This window comes from Rutilus rutilus, assembly GCF_951802725.1.
Source record: "Rutilus rutilus genome assembly, chromosome: 14".
Lineage (NCBI taxonomy): Eukaryota > Metazoa > Chordata > Actinopteri > Cypriniformes > Leuciscidae > Rutilus > Rutilus rutilus.
In genome coordinates, this window is record NC_140219.1 from 6,191,380 (window position 1) to 6,215,631 (window position 24,252).

Genomic DNA, 24,252 nt, shown 5'->3' on the forward strand with positions numbered 1-24,252 from the left:
TCTGACTCCAGCCTTTAATGTTAGCAGTTATAACAACCTTACTGGTGAACTTGGTTACCTTACTCCAAAGACTGGTAGAAGTATAGGCAACTTCACATAGTTATAATTCACAGATAAAAAGTTGATGTACAGTATTTATTTAACTAAAGCTGGATTACCTCAATTTCCATCCAAGAAATGCATGAAACCCAATCTAACACTGCAAGCGAGAAGCATGATGTGACAAAACTAGATTGCTCCCAATGTAATCAACATCAAACAATCAACAAGCACCACTGAACTTGAAGTGTAGGCCATTCTGTATCATAATGGGAACAATATAGTTTTGTTGCAATGCACTGCTTGAAAAAAAAATGTTTTACTTGCATTCAAAGCTACACAACATCAAACTAATTAAAAGAGATCAAGGACATTTTTCGGTATTCAAAAACACCTACGTATATTGAGGGGTTTTAACTAACAAATTAAAATGGTTTAGTGCAAAAATAAAAACAACTGATATGACAAAAACAACATAACATACAGAAAGCTGGATTTCAAAGCATCAAATCAACTAATCATCTTTGTTGTCATATTTAATGACCTAAACCATGAACTAACGATCATCTTCCTTTTTTTTTTTTTTTTTTTTACGAGGTATAATATTCTGGCCGCACTTCTAAAGAGAAATTTTATGGGAGAGTCTATAGCACTTGAGATAATAGTGAAGTTTAAATGTTGAAGGCCATTGGAATTGCAGCAAAGCAGAATCCTGAGGGCTGAATACATTTGAATACTGTGAGCTAGAAGGAATCTTCAATCAGAGAGAACACTCAACGTTAGCATTATTACACTTCAGCTGCCATCTTTACACGAAGAAATTAAGGGGACGATTTACAGTGATTGTGGTTTCAGATATACGCCAGAAGCCAATTGGTCTTGGGCTGGTAGTGCAAAAGGCTATTTTACTCAAGCTAATGTTCAAGTGTTGTTTTTTCAAATGGCCTCACAAAAAAAATAAAAAAATAATAATCATGTGATAAACCAGCACCAAGCAATAACAGTTTTCCATTTTCTACTTAAGAGAGAGACACAAAAACATATCATGTTACATCTAAAAACATATCACAAACATGATTACATTTTATCCAAAAAGCATTGAGAAAACAAAGCATATTTTTATGACCATTAACACTTTTTGCATTAACATTTTCACTTCCCAAATTGTCATTACCGTAATGTTCCACTCAAGTTTTTTCCCCCCATTATTCTCAACCATTTTAATATAGTATACTTTAACTCATTTTATTCTGTTTTTTTATTATTATTATTAAATCACCATCAATTATAGTCCATACCACAAAGCTTCCATGATTTATAAATGCTTTACAATATTTCATTTTTTATTATTTATTTATTTTTTGATAATGAGAATAGGGGAAATATTATGCTTAGTTCTTATGAAAATATCCCAATTGCAAAACATTTGTTTAGTCTAAAACAGACTTAATTTTCTTTATGCAGATTTAGATTTTAAGGTGACATGTGACCTGGACATGTTCTTGATAAGATTTCATGAGATTCACCCTAAAGCTGCATTTTAAAATTATAACTGCCATGGCAAAACATCCCATTAAATGTTCTTCTAAAAAAAAAACATTGTGGACCTGACAAAAAAAAAAATGATTAAAAAAGAAAGAAAGTAAAATATTAAACATGAAGCATGATATCTATGCCATTGCTGAGGCTCGTTCTGGGCAGACGGATCACGTTAAGAGGGGAAGAGGCCAGATCGCACAGCTGAAGTGCTGTTACTGGCTAACCCCAGACTTCTGCTGCACCGGGACGGGAAGGGGAGCGCAGAGCAGCCATTACTTTTTTAGTGATTGTAAAAAGTTCCAAAGGTCTTTGATCACCTGCAAGAAAACAAATGGGGGGAGAGAGAGAGAGAGGAGGGGGAAAAGGATGAGTTGGTGAAGCTGGAACGGAGTTTCTCTGATGTAGCGACTCATTTGGATGGTTAATAATTAGAGCTGTGTGAGTCAGTTTGGATGAAAAACTCCACATTAGCGGAGCGTCTGGGGTATAACTACAGCGCCGAGCCCAGAGGAAGGGGGTGCAGTCCTTGTACATACCAAAGGGTATGACTAGTGCCTCTCTTTGACAAAGACATGTCTCACACCTCTTTGCCTGCTGTGCTCCCAAAGCCGTTTCTGCTCGAAAACACACTCACACACACACACTCCACCCGTTGTACATCTGAGAGGACACCTGCGCAGCAAAGCCTGACACGCTCCAGCCTTGTTTCTAGAACCGGCGCGCAGGGCGCAATGCATCAAATAGCTCATTACCGACCAAAACACGAAAACATGTAAACTCCGTTCCAAATCCTAGTGAGCTGCCTACTTTCTAAAGGGGCTTTCGCACCGGAGGAACCTTTTCATAGTTCCTAGAACTATTGGCGGAAGTATCCGGATTTTGGCGTGTTCGCACCGCAGGAACTACGAGCGATTTTAGTTCTAGGAACTCCTTTTGGAGGAACTAATTCAGCTCGTACCTCAGAGTAGGGTCTAAACCAGCACTATAGGAACTACCAGTGACGTTAGCGTGCGCTGATTGGCCGAACGCACGCGAAACACCAGCATCCGCCATTTTTTAAAAAAAAGCTGTGTAAACACACAGATTATAGCCTATATATTTACTCCAGAAACTAACTCATGGAAAACAACCTTTACGCTAAGGAGGAAATCCAACGCAACTTTGAAGAGACCAAGCTAAACATGATTATGTATTTGTGCTCAGCTAGCAAAACCGGACATCAACCACACGGCATACGCGAATAACTTTTCATTACTGTCTGTCTACTTTCTATGTATAAACAATAATAATAATAATAAAGTATTAGACATGACTGTTAGACAGATCGTAAACGAATGAACACGGAGAATGCGAGCGTTGTGTGGCTCTGGCTGGCGTTCTCAGCGCTGTCAAAATAAAGGTCCGCCGCACCGTCAAAATAAAAGCGTTCCTACTGGCGGTGCGAATGCAACCAGGAAAACGTTCCTAGGGGAACCAAAAGTTCTCGGGAAACCATCCTGGTGACTAGTTCCTAGAACTACCTGGTGCAAAAGCCCCTTAAGGCAGCATCCTAACTGAAAAGGGACCTCATAAGTGATCTGGAACCAGGGACTCGACTCAATAGAATTAATGATGCGCATAAAAATACAAAGCACACAATTATTGGATCAAATAGTCCATTTTAATAGATTTACTGACAATTTTTGGTATTTAATAAAATGTACACTTGACACATTTAACATCTATTGTAATAGCGGTTTCTTCTGCAGCATGTTTACAATTCAAGGTCGACCGATATATATCGCCAAGGCCAATAATATCGGCCGATATTTGCCATACGTTTTTCTGTAGGGCCGATTAGTGTCAGAAGCAGGACTTTTATTTTGACAGTGCTGAGAATCAGTGCCTGCAGATCCCATTCTCCATCTTCATGCGTTTACTGTCTTTATTTAACAGTTCTGTCAAACAATTAAGATGCAAACACTGTAATACTTTTTCATATACAGTTTGTCGGCATTCAGCAAATATGCAAATTTGAAACAAGTCAATATAGAATAAACTGTTAGATCATCTTGTGTGCATAGCAAGCATAAAACGCATGTATTTTGTGAAATGCGGACAGGATAGTTCGGCTGTCACTTGACAAACACAAGCGATTATTTAATTGCAGAAATTGTTATCCACGTGTAATTTAAATGATCTTTTGATTAAATAGTAGTACTTGTATGACCTACAAACAAATGTTTAGGGGCAATGTTCTAAAGGGGTAATGTGTAGCTCAAACAGTAGAGCATGACACAAATATAAACCTTGAATGAAATGCAAGTTGCTTTGGATAAAAGCATCTGCCAAGTGTGCTTAAATATATAAAAAAATAAGATTACATGCAAACAAACAAAATATTAGGGTAAAATTTGATCTTTTGTACCATTGGTACCACTAACACACACACAGACTCTCACACTGACATTTGCACTCTCTCGTGTGTAATTCATCCCGAGAAAATAGGAGCTACAGCAGACATGATAGTGCACTTTACTTAAAAGAGAGATTTTTCTCTTTTGACCCAAGCGTGGCCATTTGTGAGGGCTGCTTTACACTACTGCAATATTTTAGGTCAACACCCAGCCTGACACATTCGACTGCAAAAAAAGCTCTAGACTAAAAGAGACAGCGAAAGAGGAATGAGCGAACGAGGGATGTAAATCACAGCTAAAGATGTCAGGCGTGACAGCTCCCCCCTGTTCTTTTGAATGCCAAGAGGTCAATCAGTACATATTTCATTTGCTGATAAAAAAAAGAGAGAGCGGCAGGAAGATCTCAGTATGCCACCCCCCAACCGGCCCACTAAGACAGAAGATGTTAAGGCCTAAAATATACTCAAATCAAGTGTGTGAACGTAGTTTTTAGCTAGCTACCTGAATAACAAGACATTTCAAGGCAACTGTATCGCTCACTGTAGGTTTGTTTCTTCACAGTAGTGGTAAACTTGACGTAGTTAAAGGGATACTCCACTTTTTTTGGAAATAGGCTCATTTTACAACTCCCCCAGAGTTAAACAGTTGAGTTTTACCGTTTTCGAATCCATTCAGCCGATCTCCGGGTCTGGCGGTACCACTTTTAGCACAGCTTAGCATAGATCATTGAATCGGACAAGACCATTAGCATCTCTCTCAAAAAAATTATCAAAGAGTTTCGATATTTTTCCTATTTAAAACTTGACTCTTCTGTAGTTACATCGTGTACTAAGACCGACGGAAAATGTAAAGTTGCGATTTTCTAGGCTGATATGGCTAGAAACTATACTCTCATTCCTGCGTAATGGGTAGGCAATAGTAGGCGTAATGATATGACGCAGCGCCTGAAAATAGTCCCCAGCTCTGTAACTTCCAACGCGACCGGGACTAAGTTTGTCTAACCTATTAGACCTATTTTCAGGCGCTGCGTCATATCATTACGCCTGCTGGACTCATGGTACGGCAGCAAAGTTTCTTGATTATTACGCAGGAATGAGAGTATAGTTCCTAGCCATATCAGCCTAGAAAATCGCAACTTTACATTTTCCGTCGGTCTTAGTACACGATGTAACTACAGAAGAGTCAAGTTTTAAATAGGAAAAATATCGAAACTCTTTGGTCATTTTTTTGAGAGAGATGCTAATGGTCTTGTCCGATTCAATGATCTATGCTAAGCTATGCTAAAAGTGGTACCGCCAGACCCGGAGTTCGGCTGAATGGATTCGAAACCGGTAAAACTCAACTGTTTAACTCTGGGGGAGTTGTAAAATGAGCCTATTTCCAAAAGAAGTGGAGTATCCCTTTAAGTATGCCTTAAATTTCCACTTTACTTTTAACGTAAGAGGCACGGTCATTTGTAACTTGCTTTCTGTGTTATTCACTTCCGTTCAAAAACAGGCCCTTACGCTGCTTGATATTGCAAACTGATATTTGTTATCATGTTATTTTAATGTATAATCATAATCAAACACTGGCTTGTATTGCATATGGTTTTAACGTTTACAGCATTTTGTTATTATTAATCTATAGCGACTAATGAATCGTAAGTCTCGCACGTTCAATGAAAATGAGGTAGATTTAAATCAATAAAGTGGATTTTTGAGTATGTGTCTGTATCTCTCTGCAGGCTGAAGAGCGTCTCATCTTCTGAGCAGAAGAATTTTAATCTTTTAAGTGGACAGTTCTTAAATAAGGAGGGTTGATACATTTTGTCAGGGTCATACATGCATTTTATGCAACGTAAGAACGCTAGAAATACTCCAGCCATAGGGTGACAGTGCTTCATGGAAAAAGCGATACTCACTTGTTTATCAGAGATCTTGAAAGCGCTTCTAGCGTAGTTCTCAAACTTCTGTTCCGTCTTTGGAAGTGGCCTCCCCTGTTTCAGAGAAACATATTTTTGCAGAAATGAAATGGCCCTTTTTCATCACTTGTGTCTCTCTGCTAAGTGTTGAGCTCATCCTGACTCGGAGCCAGAGCGCTGCTGCGGTGATGAACAGGGTGAGTCGTTGGGTGTTGGACGCACTTCAGTGAACTCGCATTTTTTTGTGGCCTTCACAGTAATTCCACTTCCCCTTATCTACAGCAGACCGAATGAAATCACACGGACACAAATCATCATATCTGCTCAACACAATCCATCCGCTGTATCCTTCCAGTTTCAAACTAGATATTACTGCACAACATACTAATCATCTCGCTCTCCAGTTTCTGGAGTTTCTAAAAAGCGTGCAGCAGAGATGTCTTAAAGGAATATTACAGGGTTTTTTTTTTTTTTTAACCTGCTGTCGATAACCACACACAATAAGTCACCCATCCCTCAGTATATACACTTACCGTTCAAAAGTTTGTGTCAGTAAGAGTTTTTTAAAGAAATTAAGCAGGGATGCACTGAATTGACCAATGATGACAGTAAAGATGTTCTTTTTAAAAATCAATGCTGTTCTTTTGAACTTTCTATGCATTAAATAATCCTGAAAAAAACTGTTTCCAACATTGATAATAAATCAGCATATTAGAATTATTTCTGAAGGATCATGTGATGCTGAAAATTCAAAATAGAATAGAAATAGAAAATAGTTATTTTATACATTTCACAATATTGCTAATTTTACTGTATTTTTAATCAAATAAATGCAGCTTTGGTGAGACATCTTTCAAAAACATTAAAAGAACCTCAAACTTTCAAATGGTAGTGTAAATGGTGCCGGGGAGAGAAGAGAGTTTTGCATATTTTAAAATCAAATACTGCATATGTTAAACATCTACTTGTACTATTGCCTGCTTGGATTCCTAGTGCTTGTACTGTTCGTTTTGACAAACTGAGGAATGAATCAAAACTATGGTCTGGTACTCAACAGCACATCACACATGCGGTAAATAAATATTTAGTTAACGGGGGATCCTAATTATCCTAATTATAGCATGTGACTGTCATGGTGCGTAAAAGAATCAGTGTCAGTTTCAAAAACATACCGATGCCATGAGAGACTCGCGATGATCAGAAGGCTCTTACGAAGCGGAGGATGTGAGAATGAAGAGGGTCAGTGGTCAGGGGTACCGAGTGAATGAGAGGAAATGAGCAGGTGGACTCAGAAAGGCTGGTTAATCCCGATATGCATGATGTCATATAGCTGGTCATTCCCCCTCCGGCCTTCAACTCAGACGCCTCATTAACATCTGACCATCTCATCATCTGCTAAGTCAGCGTACTTACTGTTAACACACGGCATGTGTGCGTGTTTGTATGCATGTCAGGGCTAAAGCGTGTGTGTGATTACGGAAGAGAAATGCATCCACAGTTAACAGAGAGACACATTTTAATGTGGAAGGGAATATGATGAGTATTCGTACCTCTTTAGATGCTGATGTAAGTTTGTCTTTGACCTCGCTAAGACTGAGAGTGCTGGGACTCTTCCCAGAAGGCCCTGCTGGAGACTTGTCTTTTACTTTCTGTGGTGTCTGTAAATAAGAAAAATGCAAATCCTGTTAATCTAGACAAGTTTCAAACACACAGCAAAGTGTCACACATCTCATGCTAGATATTGACAACAAAAGGCATACATAAATAGCATGCACCAACAGCTCCTTGACTCGTCCTGTTAACCATTAGTCTAGTCTGGCCCAGACCTCTGCACTAATGACAGCACCCTTTGACAAATTTAGAGGGGTACAAATGATCCTTTTATTGCTTCCATGCAGGAGAGAACAAGCCCAAAGCTCTTAGATGTGGCGGTGGGACGGCCGCTCTGCCAAGAGGAGGACAAGACCCTTATTTCCAACACCTTCGTGTTATATAGCAACTTAACAACTTAATGTATCAGTATCACACAATTTACTTTATTATATATTAATGCTATATTGTATTATATAGTAAAAATATATGAATGTCCTTTAATACAAAAACCAGGGATGCTGCAAGGTTTTCTCAGAACTAACATCACATTTCAGTCATTTTTGCAATTTACTGACAATTTTGTAAGAAACTGGTTTCAGAGCTTCCAAAGCACAATGTATATATCACTATCAATCACTATATATATATATATATATATATATATATATGTATATATATATATATATAGTGATTGATAGTGATATATACATTGTGCTTTGGAAGCTCTGAAACCAGTTTCTTACAAAATTGTCAGTATATATATATATATATATATAAAGTTCACTAACCGAACCCCCTCTTTATTTATTTATTTATTGTTCATTTTAGTTACATATTTACTTTTTGTTTATTCTTTTTTTTATCTATTACTCTTTCCCTCCTTTTTCTCCCTTCTTTATTCTCAGACTTTTGCCTTATATTTATATACTGTATATTAGGATACATGACAGATAGAGAGGTACACATGCACAACTTCACACTTCTCATAATCACATGTAAAACCAAATTTTGTTGTTGTGATGTTTCAGACTTGTTTTGCATTTTACAATGTTGTCTCACTATGTTCGACATAGTTTAAAAGAATTCAGGTCTTCTCGGGTCCTGAAAAAATGGCTACAGTGCATATTTCTCAGTGGAATCATAATGGCAAAAAATGGAATCATAAAAAGGTTCAGGTTTCGGACAGAGTTGATATATGAAGTCATTTGATGTATCAAGTACACACAGGTGCTCTGATGTCTCACACGGTCTGTGTTGGTGCTTTAAAGGTAAAATGTTTTACGTGCTCACTGATGCTCTGTCATAGTATAGAAGGTCTGAGATATTGTGAGGGCAAATGTCTGTATTATTACAACTTCCTAAAGAATCTGGAATCTAAAAGAGCGGGTCTGTGTCTGCTCAAACTTCCTAAAGAATCTGGAATCTAAAAGAGCGGGTCTGTGTCTGCTCATGGGGCACAGGTGTGTGTCCAGCTTTCAGCAGAAAGATATTGTCCTTCTGCAGACTGATGTAAGCACACACACCCACACACACACACACACACACAGTGGCCTGTCCATGCACGCAGCCCAGTCAAGAATCCACACTGATTGCAGGGTTACATTGATGGACAGAGCCTTGTTTTTCACAGCGAGCGAGAAAGAGGTAGTAATAGAGGGAAGAAATGGAGATGGAAAGCATGCAGACTTCTAACATATGGGATTAAATGAATGCTTCAAATGACCTCAGAGCATTTTAAAGCGAGCCCAACAGAGACCATCGTGGAAGGAATGCTAAAAATGGATACTGAATTCAGTGTTGTTAAATAATAAGAATTGTAATAAAGCTTCAACGTATGCACTTCAACGTCAATGAGATATGTTGATATCTAGGCAACTAGATGAAATAAAGTAAGCTGAAGTACTAAAAAAGTACTATTCAGGTAAACATCCCTCAAGAATACTCCAGAACTTTTGGTTGTGCAAGATGAAAGTGGAAAGTGAGAGAAGAACAAAGTAAAGGACAATGTCTTCCAGTCTTGTTTGGTAAGAACAAAATAAATAATCCCCTTTTCCTCTGTAGCGATTGACGAGCATGCGATAGATCAAAAGGTATCAGATTAAAGGACAAACGCACTCACAACACACACACACACACACACAGGACTGGCAGTGGGCCAGAGAGGCCCGGTGTGGTGCAGTCATTATATAGCAGGGCGTTTTTGTGTGTTGGGAAAGGACAGCTGTAGAGTTAAGACAGCTGACAGACAGCGAGTGCAGCGAGCTTTTTAATCTATGCCAGACACTGATTACAGATGCCAGGGGACGGCACTTAATCATTAGCACGCTAGCATTTGATGTAATCAGCTGTCCTCAATACACACACACACACACACACACACACGCGTGATCAAGCACATAACTTCAAAACTTTACTGACCTTTAACAGTCAGGGACATTATGAAGGATCTTGTGCATAGTCCGCCGCTCTTATACACTAATGTAGTTTTTATGTATGTTATGACAGGTAGCTGTCTCTGCTGCCCAAAAGGAATCGACTTTACAAGCGTTCATATAGCAGTCATCTCAACCTCTTCTCTGTGCCCATTGTCGAAACTCCTAACGTACTCTGCCACACGTATAACAAGAGACTCAGATATCTTGTCTCGTATTTTTGACTCAGCAACTATGATTCAATTTTATGTAAATATACTAGCGGTCAAACGTTTGAGGTCGGTAGATTTGCATTTATTTGATTGAAAATACTAGCCTGGGTTTCCCCACGCTGCCTTGCGCGCGGCGCGATTTTATTCACGCTGCTAGGCAGCCTGGACACCATGGACCAGATTTTCCCCTCAAAAAGGGAACCAATCACAGAACGGGGAGGGAGCAGCAAGACGATGACGACGTCTGTGCGACACACCGAAGCAGTTTGTTTATATCTATGGCTCCAACATGGCATTAGACGTGAAGTTACCTTTCGATGCAGCCTTAGATAGTGTTCCAAGTAGTTTAGAACGCAAGTTTATTTCGTCGTCTTCCTCGTCGAATTTCTGTCGCTCTACATACGTCATCTGGTATAATTGAAACGATTGGCTATGAGCTACGTAGAGGCGCATTTGATAGACATTAGTAGCGCCCAATAAACGGCTCTGGGCATTCGTAAACCACGCCTCAAATACGAGAAAATGAACATGTGGTTCCCAGACCACGTCTCAATGAGACGAGGTCTGACGTTAGCCAGGCTACGAAAATACAGTAATATTGTGAAATATTACAATTGAAAATAAATTTTAATTTTAATATATTGTAAAAAAAATGTCCAGCTACGCCATTACGCCAGTCTTCAGTGTCACATGATCTTTCAGAAATCATTATAATACGCTGATTTACAGCTCAAGAAACATTTCATATTATTATCATGCTGAAAACTTTTTTTTGGGGGGGGGGGATTCTTTGATGAATAGAAAGTTCAAAAGAACAGCATTAATTTGAAATACTATTTCTGCAATACTATAAATATCTTTACTGTCACTTTGATTAATTTAATGTGTACTTGCTGAATGAAAGTATTAAATTCTTAGGGTGGCATAAAGATTAAGTGTTAAATAAATTTGGCAATCAAAATAAGCTATCACCTGTCCAAAAAAAAAAAAAAAAAAAAAAACTAGTAATGTAGTCAGCTACATTTTCACTCAAGTCTCAAGTCAGTAGAAATGCAAGTGAGTACACATCATTATGTTGAAAAGAGGTAATCAAGTGACCAACCACAATTCACTTTTTTTTACGAATCTCAAGATTCTCAAATCTCAAATCAGTCAAAGTGGATTATACAACAGTGCAAAATGATAAAATTGCCCAAAATCAGCCAATCAGAATGGAGACTGCCATTTTGAGTAAGCTTTCACCAAAAGACGGTCAATGAACAGTCTGTGTTGTGGCTGAGGTTGACTAACAAAACTAAAACAACTTGACTGGACATTCTTGTATACTTTATGACAGCCATTCACAGATGAAAGCATCTTACAGTTATGTCCCGTACTATTGTACTAAACTTGTTTCTACACGCAAATACAGTCTTATGAAGCATTCCACAACTGTTCGAGCGTGTCATTGGGAAATGCGAGCGATTTCTCTTCATGCATTCATACAGATATACAGCACTCCGTTGGGAGAATGTAATGAGCCAGCCACGCTTTAATGACAGAGCACTCGGTTTCCGCTCGCCTCATGGCCTGCAGGGACACCCAGCAGCTCCAAGCCCTAATGATTTCTAATGGCAGAGGAGTGGCAACCGGAAACAAGGGTGTGGAGAACGACGAGTAGGAGTGGCCGACCGGAAGCAGAAGTGCAAAGAAGTGCCAGAGTTTGAGAAAGATGGGAGGATGTCTGCTTGACTATCTAATCTCGTAAGGTGTTTTAACAACCACCGTCTTGCACCAGAACGTAGCCATTATGGAATTAGCCAAAAGTGGGTGCGCACGCACACACACACACACACACACACACACAAACACACACACACACACACACAGCCCCCTGGGTGTTTCTATAACAGTAGGTAATTAGTGCTCCTCACGTCAGGCATCTAAGATGCTAATAACATGCTTACAGAGTCTTACATTGTTAGGTCAAGTGAACTGCCAGCGGGAGCGATGGGAAACTCATTTAGACATTATGTGGGTGCTTACGTGTTTAAGGTGGTCCGGGTTTGAATACCAAACCCAAAGGTCACACTGAAAAGGTATATAAACCTGTCCTGAGGGTGTGTGTTCCAGGGGTCAAAGGTGAGACAAATTTAGTGGTGAAAGCTCAGTCTTGCTTTTGTTAGTCACCTGTCTTTCTTGTCACCCGCTAAAGTCGCACAACTTGCCCTCTTAGGTAATTGGTCATTGGGTATGTGAAATCACTTTGGGATGTTTGAAAGGCAAAGCTTGATGGACATTTACGAACATATTTCAATCTGGTAATTCCTCGAGCACTCAATAGAGCGTTACACAGTGACCGCCCACTTTTTAATTGGTCCTGGTTCGGGATTTTTGTTTTTTGTTTTCACCAGTAATTTTCTCCAATTAGGCATTTGAAAAGCTCTGTGATGAATTGCTAAACAAAAACAAAAATGTATTAAAACTTACTGGTTTATTGACGGATTATTTGTTCATTGCATATTTAATGGCCTTTGCTTTGGCAAGAGAGAAAATGTATGGAGAAAATGAATGATATTTTTACTTCCCAATGGTTGTCCTCAACTTCTCTTCTCTCTCTGTGCATGTCTTTAAAGGACTCTCACGGTGTGTATCGCTCCTGTTCCTGCGTCTTTCTGATTCAGCACCACAATTATGGTGAAAAAAATCTACATCAAAGAAAATGTTAACCCCACACAACCGTGTGTGCACCGGTCAAAAGAGGGAATTTTGTGATTAGAAGAAAGTCTGGTGAATGCATTTCAGATTCCAAACATCGGTCACCCTGCCAGAAGGCCGTGGCTTTGAGAGTAGTTTGTTGTTTTAAAGCAGACCACAAATGACCCTTCAAATTGGACGTTTTGGGATTGTTGCCACCAGCAGCTAGTTAAGTGCGCTTCACCATTTCCTTGCATGGGAAAATACGATGTCCCTTTTCCATGACCTAAAAGAAAACCTTTGAATGTCAAGATGTTTTTCTCTAATGCGCTTGATTATTAAAAGTGTATTAAGTGCATTCACTCCAAAAAAAAAGGCTTTGGGATCGTCGTGTCCTCTTAAGACTGGGCGGTTTTCAGCTAATCACAGCTGGAGTTTTGAATGCTGTTGCACACATTTATCTTTAGGGGCACTGCTGGTCTAATTCACATTTTGCTTTTGGCGGTGTTGGTTGATCGTAAACAAAGACAGGCCGTCTCATTATCCCGTGGTTTTCTCTGTGAGGCTGCCATGTCGTCGGCGCTCTAAACTGCACCTGGACGTTTGGTAAGAATTACCTCTGGCATCCAACGGTGGACCTTGGCTTTTGGTTGGCACGGCTTGGCAATTTGGGAATGGGATGTGAACTGAATACCAAAAACTGAAACCCAGACGGCTCCTGACCCAAATGAACTTATCCTAAAGTAGATCTGGGCAGTATGACGGTATATACTGTATGACCGTAAAAATGACTTTGAATCAAACTTGACTGTATTGGGATAGTATACCATTACCATGAAATAAAATGACTCGTAGCATTATTGCTTTGAAGATTTTAGTCATACCACCCACATATATCCAGCAGTGTTGCTTACTTTTTTCAAAGTAAATAACTTACCTGGGTTTGGGGCTTCCCTGATGTCCCCGCTTTCTTGTCTGAAGAGCCGTTCTGCTTATCTGCACTTTTCTTCTTCTCTGGGGTCTGGAAAAAAATGACAAGAGAGAAAAATCCCAGGTTAAAATGAGCAGAAAAAAAATATTTAGCACTGCTCCAGTCACCTGTCATGCTCAGCGTTAGAATCATAACAGCGGATGATGTTTGTGAATTGAGTGATTCTGACGGCTTTGTTCTTCGGTGATGTAACACAATACGCTTCTCGGATGTTTGTTTTTTTCAGTCAGGCTGTCAGAGAGCCGTGATGAAAGAGAGCAGTAATTTGTAGAAAACGTAGCCCGTTTAGTCACGGCCTGAAGGGACCACAGGACACTGTCATAGCTCTATAGCTCTATACATTGGGAGAAAATAAAGACGAGCAAACGAAATCTGGATGGGAGAGTTTACACTTTCCATGAACCCTATATGTTTTATGTATCATTATGCCTTATTAACGATTTTAATAATGCAAATTGTCTTATAAGTAGTTATATGGTAATAATTATCTACAGGAACAAAGTTAGTACATTATAGAACCTATACAAAGTATAGTACAATCTAGTATATACCTATTCATTAAAATGCATTACACTCTTTAAAGGTGCAAACATGAATAAGCATGCATTATCTTTAGAAAAAGATGTATCATCCCACTTTTCTCGTTTATAATGTGTAATTTGAACAGTGCTTTATATACAGAGTTCATAGAAAGTGTTTGGGCCTGATGGGACAGAGGTAGAGACTGAAAAGCTGTGAGAGGAGAAGAAAGCATTCAGGACGGAGGGATCAGAGGAGATGTGGAGTGTGTGACAGAAGTGCTCATCTGTCGTTCCCCCTCGGGGCAGGAATCAGTCCTCACAGAGCAGGTATGTGCCCGCTTTGATCTCTAAACACACATACAAAAACACACTGTCACGCTCTCTCAGACATTTAAATACACAGCAGGGTTATTGGGTTTTAGCAGGGTTGTCGCTTTCAGTTTAGTTCCTGAGTTTTCGAGAATTGTGATTTTCACTATATTATCGCTCAAAAGCTTAGATTCGGAAATATTTCTTTATGTTTTTTAAGTCTATTATGCTCTCCAAGGCTGCATTTATTTGATCAATAATACAATAAAAACAATATTATTGTAAACCAATATTATACCCGTTTACTTTTGTAATTACTTTGAAATATGATTTATTCCTGTGATCAAAGCTGAATTTTCAGCATCATTACTTCAGTCTTCAGTGTCAAAAAGATCCTTCAGAAATCGTTCTAATATGCTGATTTACTGCTCAAGAAACATTTCTTATTACTATCAATGTTGAATACAGTTGTGCTGCTTAATATTTTTGTGGAAACCATGATTTATTTGAAATACAAATCTTTTTTAACATCATAAATGTCTTTACTGTCTCTTTTGATCAATTTAATGCATCCTTGCTTTCTTATTCATATTCATTCTCTGACCTAAACTTTTGAATGGTATCTATAAAATTATTGCTTTTAGATAAAAATGGACATTAATAGCAAGATCTGAGATATTGAATGATCACATCAAACCTAAGTTGACAGAGAACGTTTGTACCGAGCATTGAGAGACCGCTGAACCGGATCTAAACCAGGTTGGATTTATCTGGATTTCTGAAACTCAGAGTTTGTTCAAGCTAGCTTTGTGTAACAGGCCACTGGATTGCAAGTTTTAAAAACAACAACAAAAACAACTTAGTATTTAGTTTTTGGCCATTTAGTACAGTTTTGTTGTTGTTGCTTTTTGTAAATCAAATTTTTTAAGCATTTTTAACTGACAGTTTCTGTCATTTCTTTATATCAGATTCTTCAAAGCAGATAAAGAGCCACATCCAGTCATCAACACATGTAAAAGAGAACGAGAGCAAGTGATGGGTAGAGAGGTGAAGTCATGCTGTCTGTGAAGCTTCCTAGTATACATGTGATCATTATGCTCCAGACAGATGAAAACAGACAGACAAGCGAAGGACGCAAACAAGGCATGATAAAGATGACAGAAGACACTGGGGTTTTATAAATGTGACGTGAGAGAAGAAGAATATTTGTTACATGAAGAGACAGACAGAATGTAAAGTGCTCTATAAACTGATGGAATAATAACAGGTGGTGATGAATGTGAGATGGGGGTAACTCTCTCTCCCCCCCCCCCCTCCTCCTCTCTCTCTCTTTCTCTCTCTCTCTCTCTCTCAGGCAGAGACTGGCACCTGCTGGTCAATCTGTTGTTCATTTGAATTCATTCAGGGCAGCAGTGGTAACATGCAGCAATATAACATACACAACTGTTCAAAAGTTTGGGGTCAGTAAGACATTTTTATTTATTTATCCTAAGACAAACTAAATTGATCAAAAGCCATTTATAATGTTACAAAAGAAAGGCAAATAAATGTTGTTCTTTTGAACTTTCTATTTATCCTTACAGACCCAAAACTTTTGAAAGGTCACGTAACACACAGCATTTCCTCTTTCCTGATTCTATGAACAGCGAGAAACGTCAAGACTCACTTTTTGAGGGGTTTTGATGGGGCTCTTTTCAACTGTCTTTTCTTCTTTGTCGTTGTCCCTGAAAAGGAAAAACAGACAGAAATGCAGACGTTTCTTTGACTTAAAAATGATCCCTCACAAAGTTAAAGTTCTCACTCTTCGTCATCATCGTCGTCGTCATCATCGTCATCATCTTCCTCGCTGTCCTCATCTTCATCTGAGTCCATTTTCAGCTTTTTCTAAAAAGACAGAACACCATCATTGGAAAAAGAAAAAAGCTGAGCGTTCTGGTACTAAAATCTATTCTACTAAGAGAGTGGCGGGCTGCTAGAGCCAAGAATAACCAAACTATATTATTTTAATAAATATATTAAAGGGTAAGTATGAAATATTTAAATAAACAATGAATATTTAAAGTATAAAATACATTCTCTTCAGCCAATTTATTGTTCACCGACTACTTTCAATATGCCATCCGTGGGTTTCTCTCCCCCAAAAGTGAAACACTGAGCCCCCAGGCACCATCAAAACATTAAGAGTGGTCCGCTCAGATCCGTCAATCTCTTTCCAGCTCAACCTATAGCGAGAGTTTGGGGCGTGGCTTCTGTAGCAGGCGGAGCCAGAGGGGGTTTAGCCGGTGTGGGACCATGGTTGACGCGTTATACGGGAAAAGACAGTGCAGTGTTTGGGGAAAGGAGTGCAAGCCAAATTTCACAAAGGTTTAACAGGCCATGAACACGTCAAAGCGAACGGGACGTGGCGATACTACAATGGACGCTATAATCATCATGCATCCATTCAGAAAGACAAATGTTCTAGTTTATATTGTTTACTTTGACGTGTCCAGTGTAGACTCAAACAGCTGTGACGCGTCATGTCAAAAAATGCATTGGATGGGTTTATTATAAGCGAGACCATCACCTTCGCTCTTGACAGAATGTTAGCCTACTCATTTGCTTCCTCATGACACATAGCAACACAGCTAAAAGTACCTGAACCTTTTATTGAAAGTAGCCTACTCTTAACTGTTGAGACATGCCTTCACAAGCACCCGTAAGAGCGACTACTCACGCAGGACCAGTTAAAGTTTGCAAAATATGCTTTATTTTTGTAATTCCGCAAAGGGCCACTAGTGTCACAGAAACTACATACTTCACCTTTAATCCATTAATTTGTGACTTATCTTGCAGTTGTCAGCATTTATAAAACCAAAAAGCCATTAAAGGCTGTGCATTACAGTGAGTAAATCACAACAACACTCCTAAACCCTAGTAAAATCACTGTAAGTGACAGCCTCTCATGGCTTATTGCTTCAGAAAAAATTCTGGGATCATTTCAACACTCTGACAAAAGATTTCAAACAGGCTCTCTGAGTATCACACTGATGGCAAGCTGTTGCTTGTCTCAGACACTTATCTAGAGGATTAAGTGTGTATTGAACAATGTGTCTCTTTATGGAGATTCCATGAAAGTTTTCTGGACACATTAGTTAAACCCTTTTCATTTCTTATGAACAGAAGAAATAAAGTGCCACATTTTCTGCGATAAATACATTGCAAAACAATTATTACTCAATATTTTTGTCTTTTTTTTCCAGTAAAAATATTGAATATGCTTAAAACAAAGAAACAAGTCTGTCAGTGGGGTAAGAAAAAAAAAAAAACGATTATTATTTTTACCTAACAGACTTAATAAATTCACTTATTTTTTTATTTTATTTTTTTCAAGTAAATGTATCTTGATTTAAGAAATTTGAGATATTTGTAATGGAAAAAATACAAAAAGTCTAAGTAAGAAAATATATATATATATTTTTTACAGTGAAAAGATATCTAACTATTTATCTTAGGGGAGTTTTATGCATAGAGGGGCCAACTTCTGCATATATGTCCACTTATTTTAAATCACATTTAATGTTGGGACAGTCATAATTTAGTAGTTTTATATTTAATTGTAAAGTGAGATTAAAAACAAAATCACCTGAGGCACTTTTGCGAGGGTCATGTTGGACGGTCTCTTCACTGGTGATGTGTTATTCTCCTCCTCTTCCTCATCCTCATCATCTGATTCCTTTACACCTGAAAGAAAAAAAAGAAAGAAAAATCACAGTGATCTCCAGACATCAATAACTATGGTTTAAATAAATACAATACAACTTCTCATGACAAAACCAGTCTGACATATGCAAGTGCTGCACTTGTTTAATATCCGGAGAAGCTGAAACTGTCTGAACAGCCTGTGAAAACATATGGAAGCGATTATATCCGCGCAAATGGTGTCACATGGTGCTGGTTAATTCATTCTGAGTCCGTATGGAGAGTGCAGGGCCCTTTAGGACGGCCGGATTAGTCCCATGGACATCACAACAGGTACAGAGAAACATTCCATCAGAGAGAAGAGTAAACAACAGAGGCAAAAGACACACTTGGGAAACGCTCTTTCTGAACTCTCTGTTTTGAGTAGTCATGTTCAGTCCTAACAAATGTGGAAAGACAGAAAGGTACTCACTGACGAAATGCTGGCCGCTGATGTAGACCGGACCCCCTCCGGACCGCAGGCGAAAAGACACAGGAGGAGTGACCTCAAAACCTCCCAGACTTAGCTAGAGGGAACATACGGACACACATGTAGTTATCCAAACTGAGCCGAGAATGATCCCTTCAACAAACTCAACACTAGCAAAAAGTTTGAATTATGATCTACTTTTAGAACACACACACACACACACACACACACACACACACACACACACACACACACACAACAGTCCACAGCTTATTAAATAAACATCAAACATCTTAAACTTACCACATCAAGGCTCTTTTCCAAACTATAGTGAGCTACCTTGCTTTCTAATACCACACTACTGTTCAACAGCCTGGGGTCAGTAAGATTCAGCAAGGCCAAAAAAGCATTAAAATGATCAAAATTGACAGAAAAGACATTTATAATGTAACGAAAGACTGACATTTTGAACTAAATGCTATTCTTTTGAACTTTCTATTCATCAAAGAATTCTGAAAAAAATATTATCACAGTTTCCACCAAAAATATTAAGCAACTGTTTTCAACATAGACATATAAGAAATAATAAGATATAATAAGAAGAAATTATTCTTGAGCAGCAGATTAGCATTTAAGGGTGTGTTCACATTTCTAGTTCTGTTCTCTTGGTTCTTTTGGTCCAGGGATTAAACAAAAAGAAAATGGCACTGACTCGCTTAGTGTTCACACGGTCATGTTTAACGCCAAACCTACAGATACTAAACAAAAATCAGCTTTTATGACAAAACGTCTAAAACAATTGCTGTGCGTGCTGGGCTACATGCGCTCGTTGTATGTGCGATCTCACGAAGAGCATACAAAACGTGTAAAGGAGTCAAAACAGCACCTGAAATGTCTCCTTCACACACACAAATGAAGATCTGCTGCGAGGAGACGGCAGATCCGACACCTTTAACGAACTGAAATGGGCAACATAGAGCCTATGATGAGAAGAGCCAGGTATGCTTGAGCATTTTGTCCTTTTTAGGGTCGCATCTTGTGACATCACATCCTGTTTTTGGCTCGTTCAGATGTCTTTGGTCTATGCTGCATGCATATTTCAGTTGAACCACACCAGAGTTAATTTGGAAACGGACTCTAAAAAAGTGGGTCTTGGTTCACTTGTCAGGTGTGCACCAGGGTTCGCACTGCAGCGTTCACACCCATTCAGATAATCCCATCCGGGGGTTGGTTTAATCTACCTGTCTCTCTCTTGAAACCAACACGGAAGTGAATTCAACGGCAATTCATCGACTGGCCGCTTGAGGCTGGGTGCAGAAGTGAGTCAAATCTGTATCTCCCCCATGTTAAAATACCCAACTTTACAGCAGAAAAAAACACGTTTACAGCCTGGTGCAAAAAGCGGCTTTGGTCTATACAGCTTATTTTTCCCTTCATGACGACTGTGAGGGGGGTTAATTTTTTTATAACTCATCCGTTTACATTATATTAAGCCTTAAAGTTCTGCATAATTAAGGGTGTCCACTTTTGAGTAACAGGTGGATTCCCGCGGCTGTGGTCATTAGTCATCATTAGCCGTATGTCTGCTGTTTGTTATTTTTTTACAGTCTATGGTTTAATCGAACCGAACCTGCCATGTGTGAACACACCCTTAGAATGACTTCTGAAGGATCACATGACACTGAAGAATCAAGTGACACTGAAGACTGGAGTAATGATGCTGAAAATTCTGCTTAGTTTGCCATAACAATCATTTATAGAAAACAGATATTTTAAATTGTAATAATATTTAGCAATTGAACTATTTTTTAGTTATTTTATGACTAGAAGATAGTTAACTCTGCTACATTAATTTAGCAATTAACCATTCAGAAATGTCCAGTTGCATTCTACATGTTGTCACTTTTTCTTGAGTCTCTCCATCATTGTCTGACTCCAGTTTGAACATAAAAGGCTAAAAGATTTTGACATTTTTAGTGCATGTCTGTGTGAGGTAAAAGGATACAAGCTGTTGAAGCTCCGCCCCCTGTGCCGGGACCAGCAGCTCATTTGCATTTAAAGGGACAGACACAAAAACTGTGCGTTTTTGCTCACCCTCAAAAAGTGACAATTTTAACACGCTATATAAAAATATCTGTGGGGTATTTTGAGCTAAAACTTCACATACACACTCTGGGGACATCAGAGACTTATTTTACATCTTGTGAAAAGGGCGTTATACCAGCCCTTTAATATAACTCCGACTGAAAGTCATATGCACCCAGGATGGCTTGAGGGGGAGTAAATTATGGGATAATAAAAATGTTGGGGTGAACTAACCCTTTAAAACATGTACTACTAAGCAAGGCTACTTGTTGTTTATCTGGCAATTTTGTGCAAAATCAGATGATAAATGATTCCCGCCACAAACAGCCAAACAAAATTTGTTTCCCAGAAAGAATTCACGACTGGGAGCCATCCTGATCATTCCATGCCAGTACATCTAAGACAGGCCTACAGCTAAATATCAGTACACAATTGCACAACTCGCGAAATACAAGCCACGGCCAAAAATTCTGAATGAACATTCCACTGCACCAGGCAACGGCACTTGCATCGATGGCAACCAGATGTAAACAGCTGAGGGCGCGATGGTCTGCTTAATGCTTTAAATGACAGCTATTTAACTGTTGTAATTACGCTGAATGGCGAACAATCCCTCACGTCCAAAATCATCTCAGATGATCTGTTTCAACATAAACGCTGACTGATGAGTTGATTGTCTCCCGAGCAATCAAGACAAAACCTTGTAATTGAGGTACAATTATCGCTTGACTCTTTTTTCTTTTGAGTCAGATATCCTGGGGCGTTTTCTAATTTTGGGGATTGCGTAAACTGAATAAATTCCAAGATCTTACAGACGGGGTCAAAATTACACACACAAAAAGAAAAGGGCTTACAAACATGCTCTAAACTCGTTGACCACAAGGTGTGAAGGAGGTCAAAACGCCAACATTAAAATTCCTGAAACTCCAGCCACTGTGATAGCCTAATCATACCACCAACTTGGTATTTATCCGAACACAAATAGAGTTGCAAATTCTGCGTTCTGTTCGCACTGAGCCATAAAACATAGATTCCTCCCACTTCTTTGGAAATGCTCATGTTTTCCATAGCTGATATAAAACAGAGGCGAATATGTGCTGATGTCATGGAGAGCTTGTGTCTGCTGTCCTGATGATGCAACAATGGCCCAGCCCCTTCCATAAACAATCTGTCAATCACAACTTGACCAGCCTCGGCACAGCTGGAATTTTTATTAGACACATTCTTCCAATACCATAAAACACCCATAACAGGAATCCCTCCACAGTATTAACCACATGTAAAGTGTTATTGAGGGCATAACAACACTTGGCTGGTTCACTTTAAAACTTTAGAATAAGGGGGGCCCATTTTAGTTAACGCTAGTCAATGCATTAACTACACATTTGTTACAGTATGTATTAATCTTTGATAATATTAGTAAATAAAAACTGATCATTGTTAGTTCATGTTAGCGTAGGTCCATTAAATAATATTAACAGATACAACTTTTATAATAATAGACAGACAGACAGACAGACAGACAGACAGACAGAGAGATAGATAGATAGATAGATAGATAGATAGATAGATAGATAGATAGATAGATAGATAGATAGATAGATAGATAGATAGATAGATAGATAGACAGATCTTTGGAATGTAATTAGTAAATGTCAAAATAAACCTTAACTAAGATTAATAAATGTTTTAGAAGTATTTTACATTGTTAGTTCATGTTAATTAATAGTTAGGCTAATTTATGTTAACAAATTCAATCTTATTGTAGAGTGTTACCGCATTTCCTTTTTGTTTTACTAAATGAATTATAGTAAACTTGTAATATCACCTGCAATATTTATTTCTCTGCCAAATAATTTATTTAGTTTTCTCAAGTCTCTCAATGTAAGGAACCTTTGGTTACACTGGTTACATTGGCCAGCTTGTATAATTTGGAATCAACAAAATGATGATCACTGAATTAATAACAGTATCAAACTGCGGTAGAATAACTTTTGAACGATGCATTCAGGACTAGATAAATGACTACAAATAGAGGTTTATGTTCATGACATAAAACTCTATAGAAATGGAGCCTAGCACACTTACAGAAGGCAGAACGGACGGCTTCAGGACAGCGAGGGTGATTTTGGTCGTTTTGCCATCGTAAGTCAATCCCTCCATCTCCACGGTGTGGAATTTATCCTCCGCCTCTGCACCCAAACACACCTGAGAACACAGGTGAAGACGTGCGCGTGAGAGAGGAAACTGCTTTGTTCATGAGAGATTACAGGCTATTTAAATAACGCATCCATAATATGGAGCACTTGCACGACGATGATGAATTCTGACAACAAAATTCCCATTAGATCTAGTCCAAGCGGATGATTCTACAGATACTATGACAATAATATTATAGAACTGTATGCAATGTTATAGAACAGAACGATATAAAACAGAATGTGATCAGACCAGAATAGAATGTTTTAGAATAGAATAGAATTCAGAGTTGAATAAAACCAACTCACTGCACCTGCTGATTTCACATTGTCATGCATTTTTACAGGAGTTAAGATTAATTAGGGTCTAAAAATCCATATTGAATAGAATACAATAGAACAGCAAAATGATAAAGAGAACAAAACAGAAGAAAAGTGCTACATCACATGATAAAATATTATAGATTACAATAGAAAAGGAAAAGAACGTAAACATCAGTTCACAAACCCCACATTTATCTTTAAACTGTTCCATGCAGGACTGAATATCTGTGTTATTATTGAGTAGTTTTAATAATTCATCTTCCTCACCGCCTTGAGTGACAGCTGATGTTCTGACTCATCATCATCCAACTCAACTTTGTGCTCTTTCTTATCTGCTTTCAGTGAGCAACCTGCAGCAAGACGACAAAACTTGTGTTTTATTCAACAATGTTGTAAACATGATGCAAACTTAAGGAAAAACCCTCCTCAACGATCAATAATCCCACATAATACACTACATCCTTTATACGGGCTGTTGACACGAGATCAGAGCAAACAAAAGAGGAAAAGAAATACTCATAGTCCTCTTTTCCTTAATAAATTTTAAATAATATTGAAAATAACATTTAATTGTATTCACATAAAGCTATTAACAAAGACATGTGGCTAGCTGCATTAGCCACAACTCTTTTATTACACTGCAATACTGCAGCAGACGCATGTATATGATATACTACATGATGGTATATTATTGATCATCGCACATATATGATTATGCAACATGAGGGTTTATTTCAGCTCACCAAACAAATACATCTGAGGTCGGCTGATGTCTTTAATGTTATCCTCCATTTTTTGCGCCACAGAAGTCCTGTTAATCGTAGTTCCGGCGCGTGATTGACAATTGAATGGACGAATGAGAGTGCTAAAGTGGGCGGGCTTTT

At 38.5% G+C, this 24,252-nt stretch overlaps 1 protein-coding gene across 1 annotated transcript; it reads right to left on the reverse strand.

Annotated features, from left to right (window-relative positions):
- Positions 1 to 121: 121 nt before the first annotated feature.
- On the reverse strand, positions 122 to 24,200 carry npm1b (nucleophosmin 1b). The gene is made up of 11 exons (XM_084429386.1): positions 24,112 to 24,200; positions 23,636 to 23,718; positions 22,935 to 23,054; positions 18,765 to 18,858; positions 18,237 to 18,334; positions 16,413 to 16,495; positions 16,278 to 16,335; positions 13,728 to 13,811; positions 7,428 to 7,535; positions 5,878 to 5,952; positions 122 to 1,895 (listed from the first exon to the last, which is right to left on the reverse strand). The coding sequence occupies exons 1-11, from the start codon at positions 24,158 to 24,160 to the stop codon at positions 1,851 to 1,853; spliced, it is 897 nt and encodes a 298-aa protein (XP_084285512.1). The 5' UTR covers positions 24,161 to 24,200; the 3' UTR covers positions 122 to 1,850.
- Between the last annotated feature and the right edge of the window lie 52 nt (positions 24,201 to 24,252).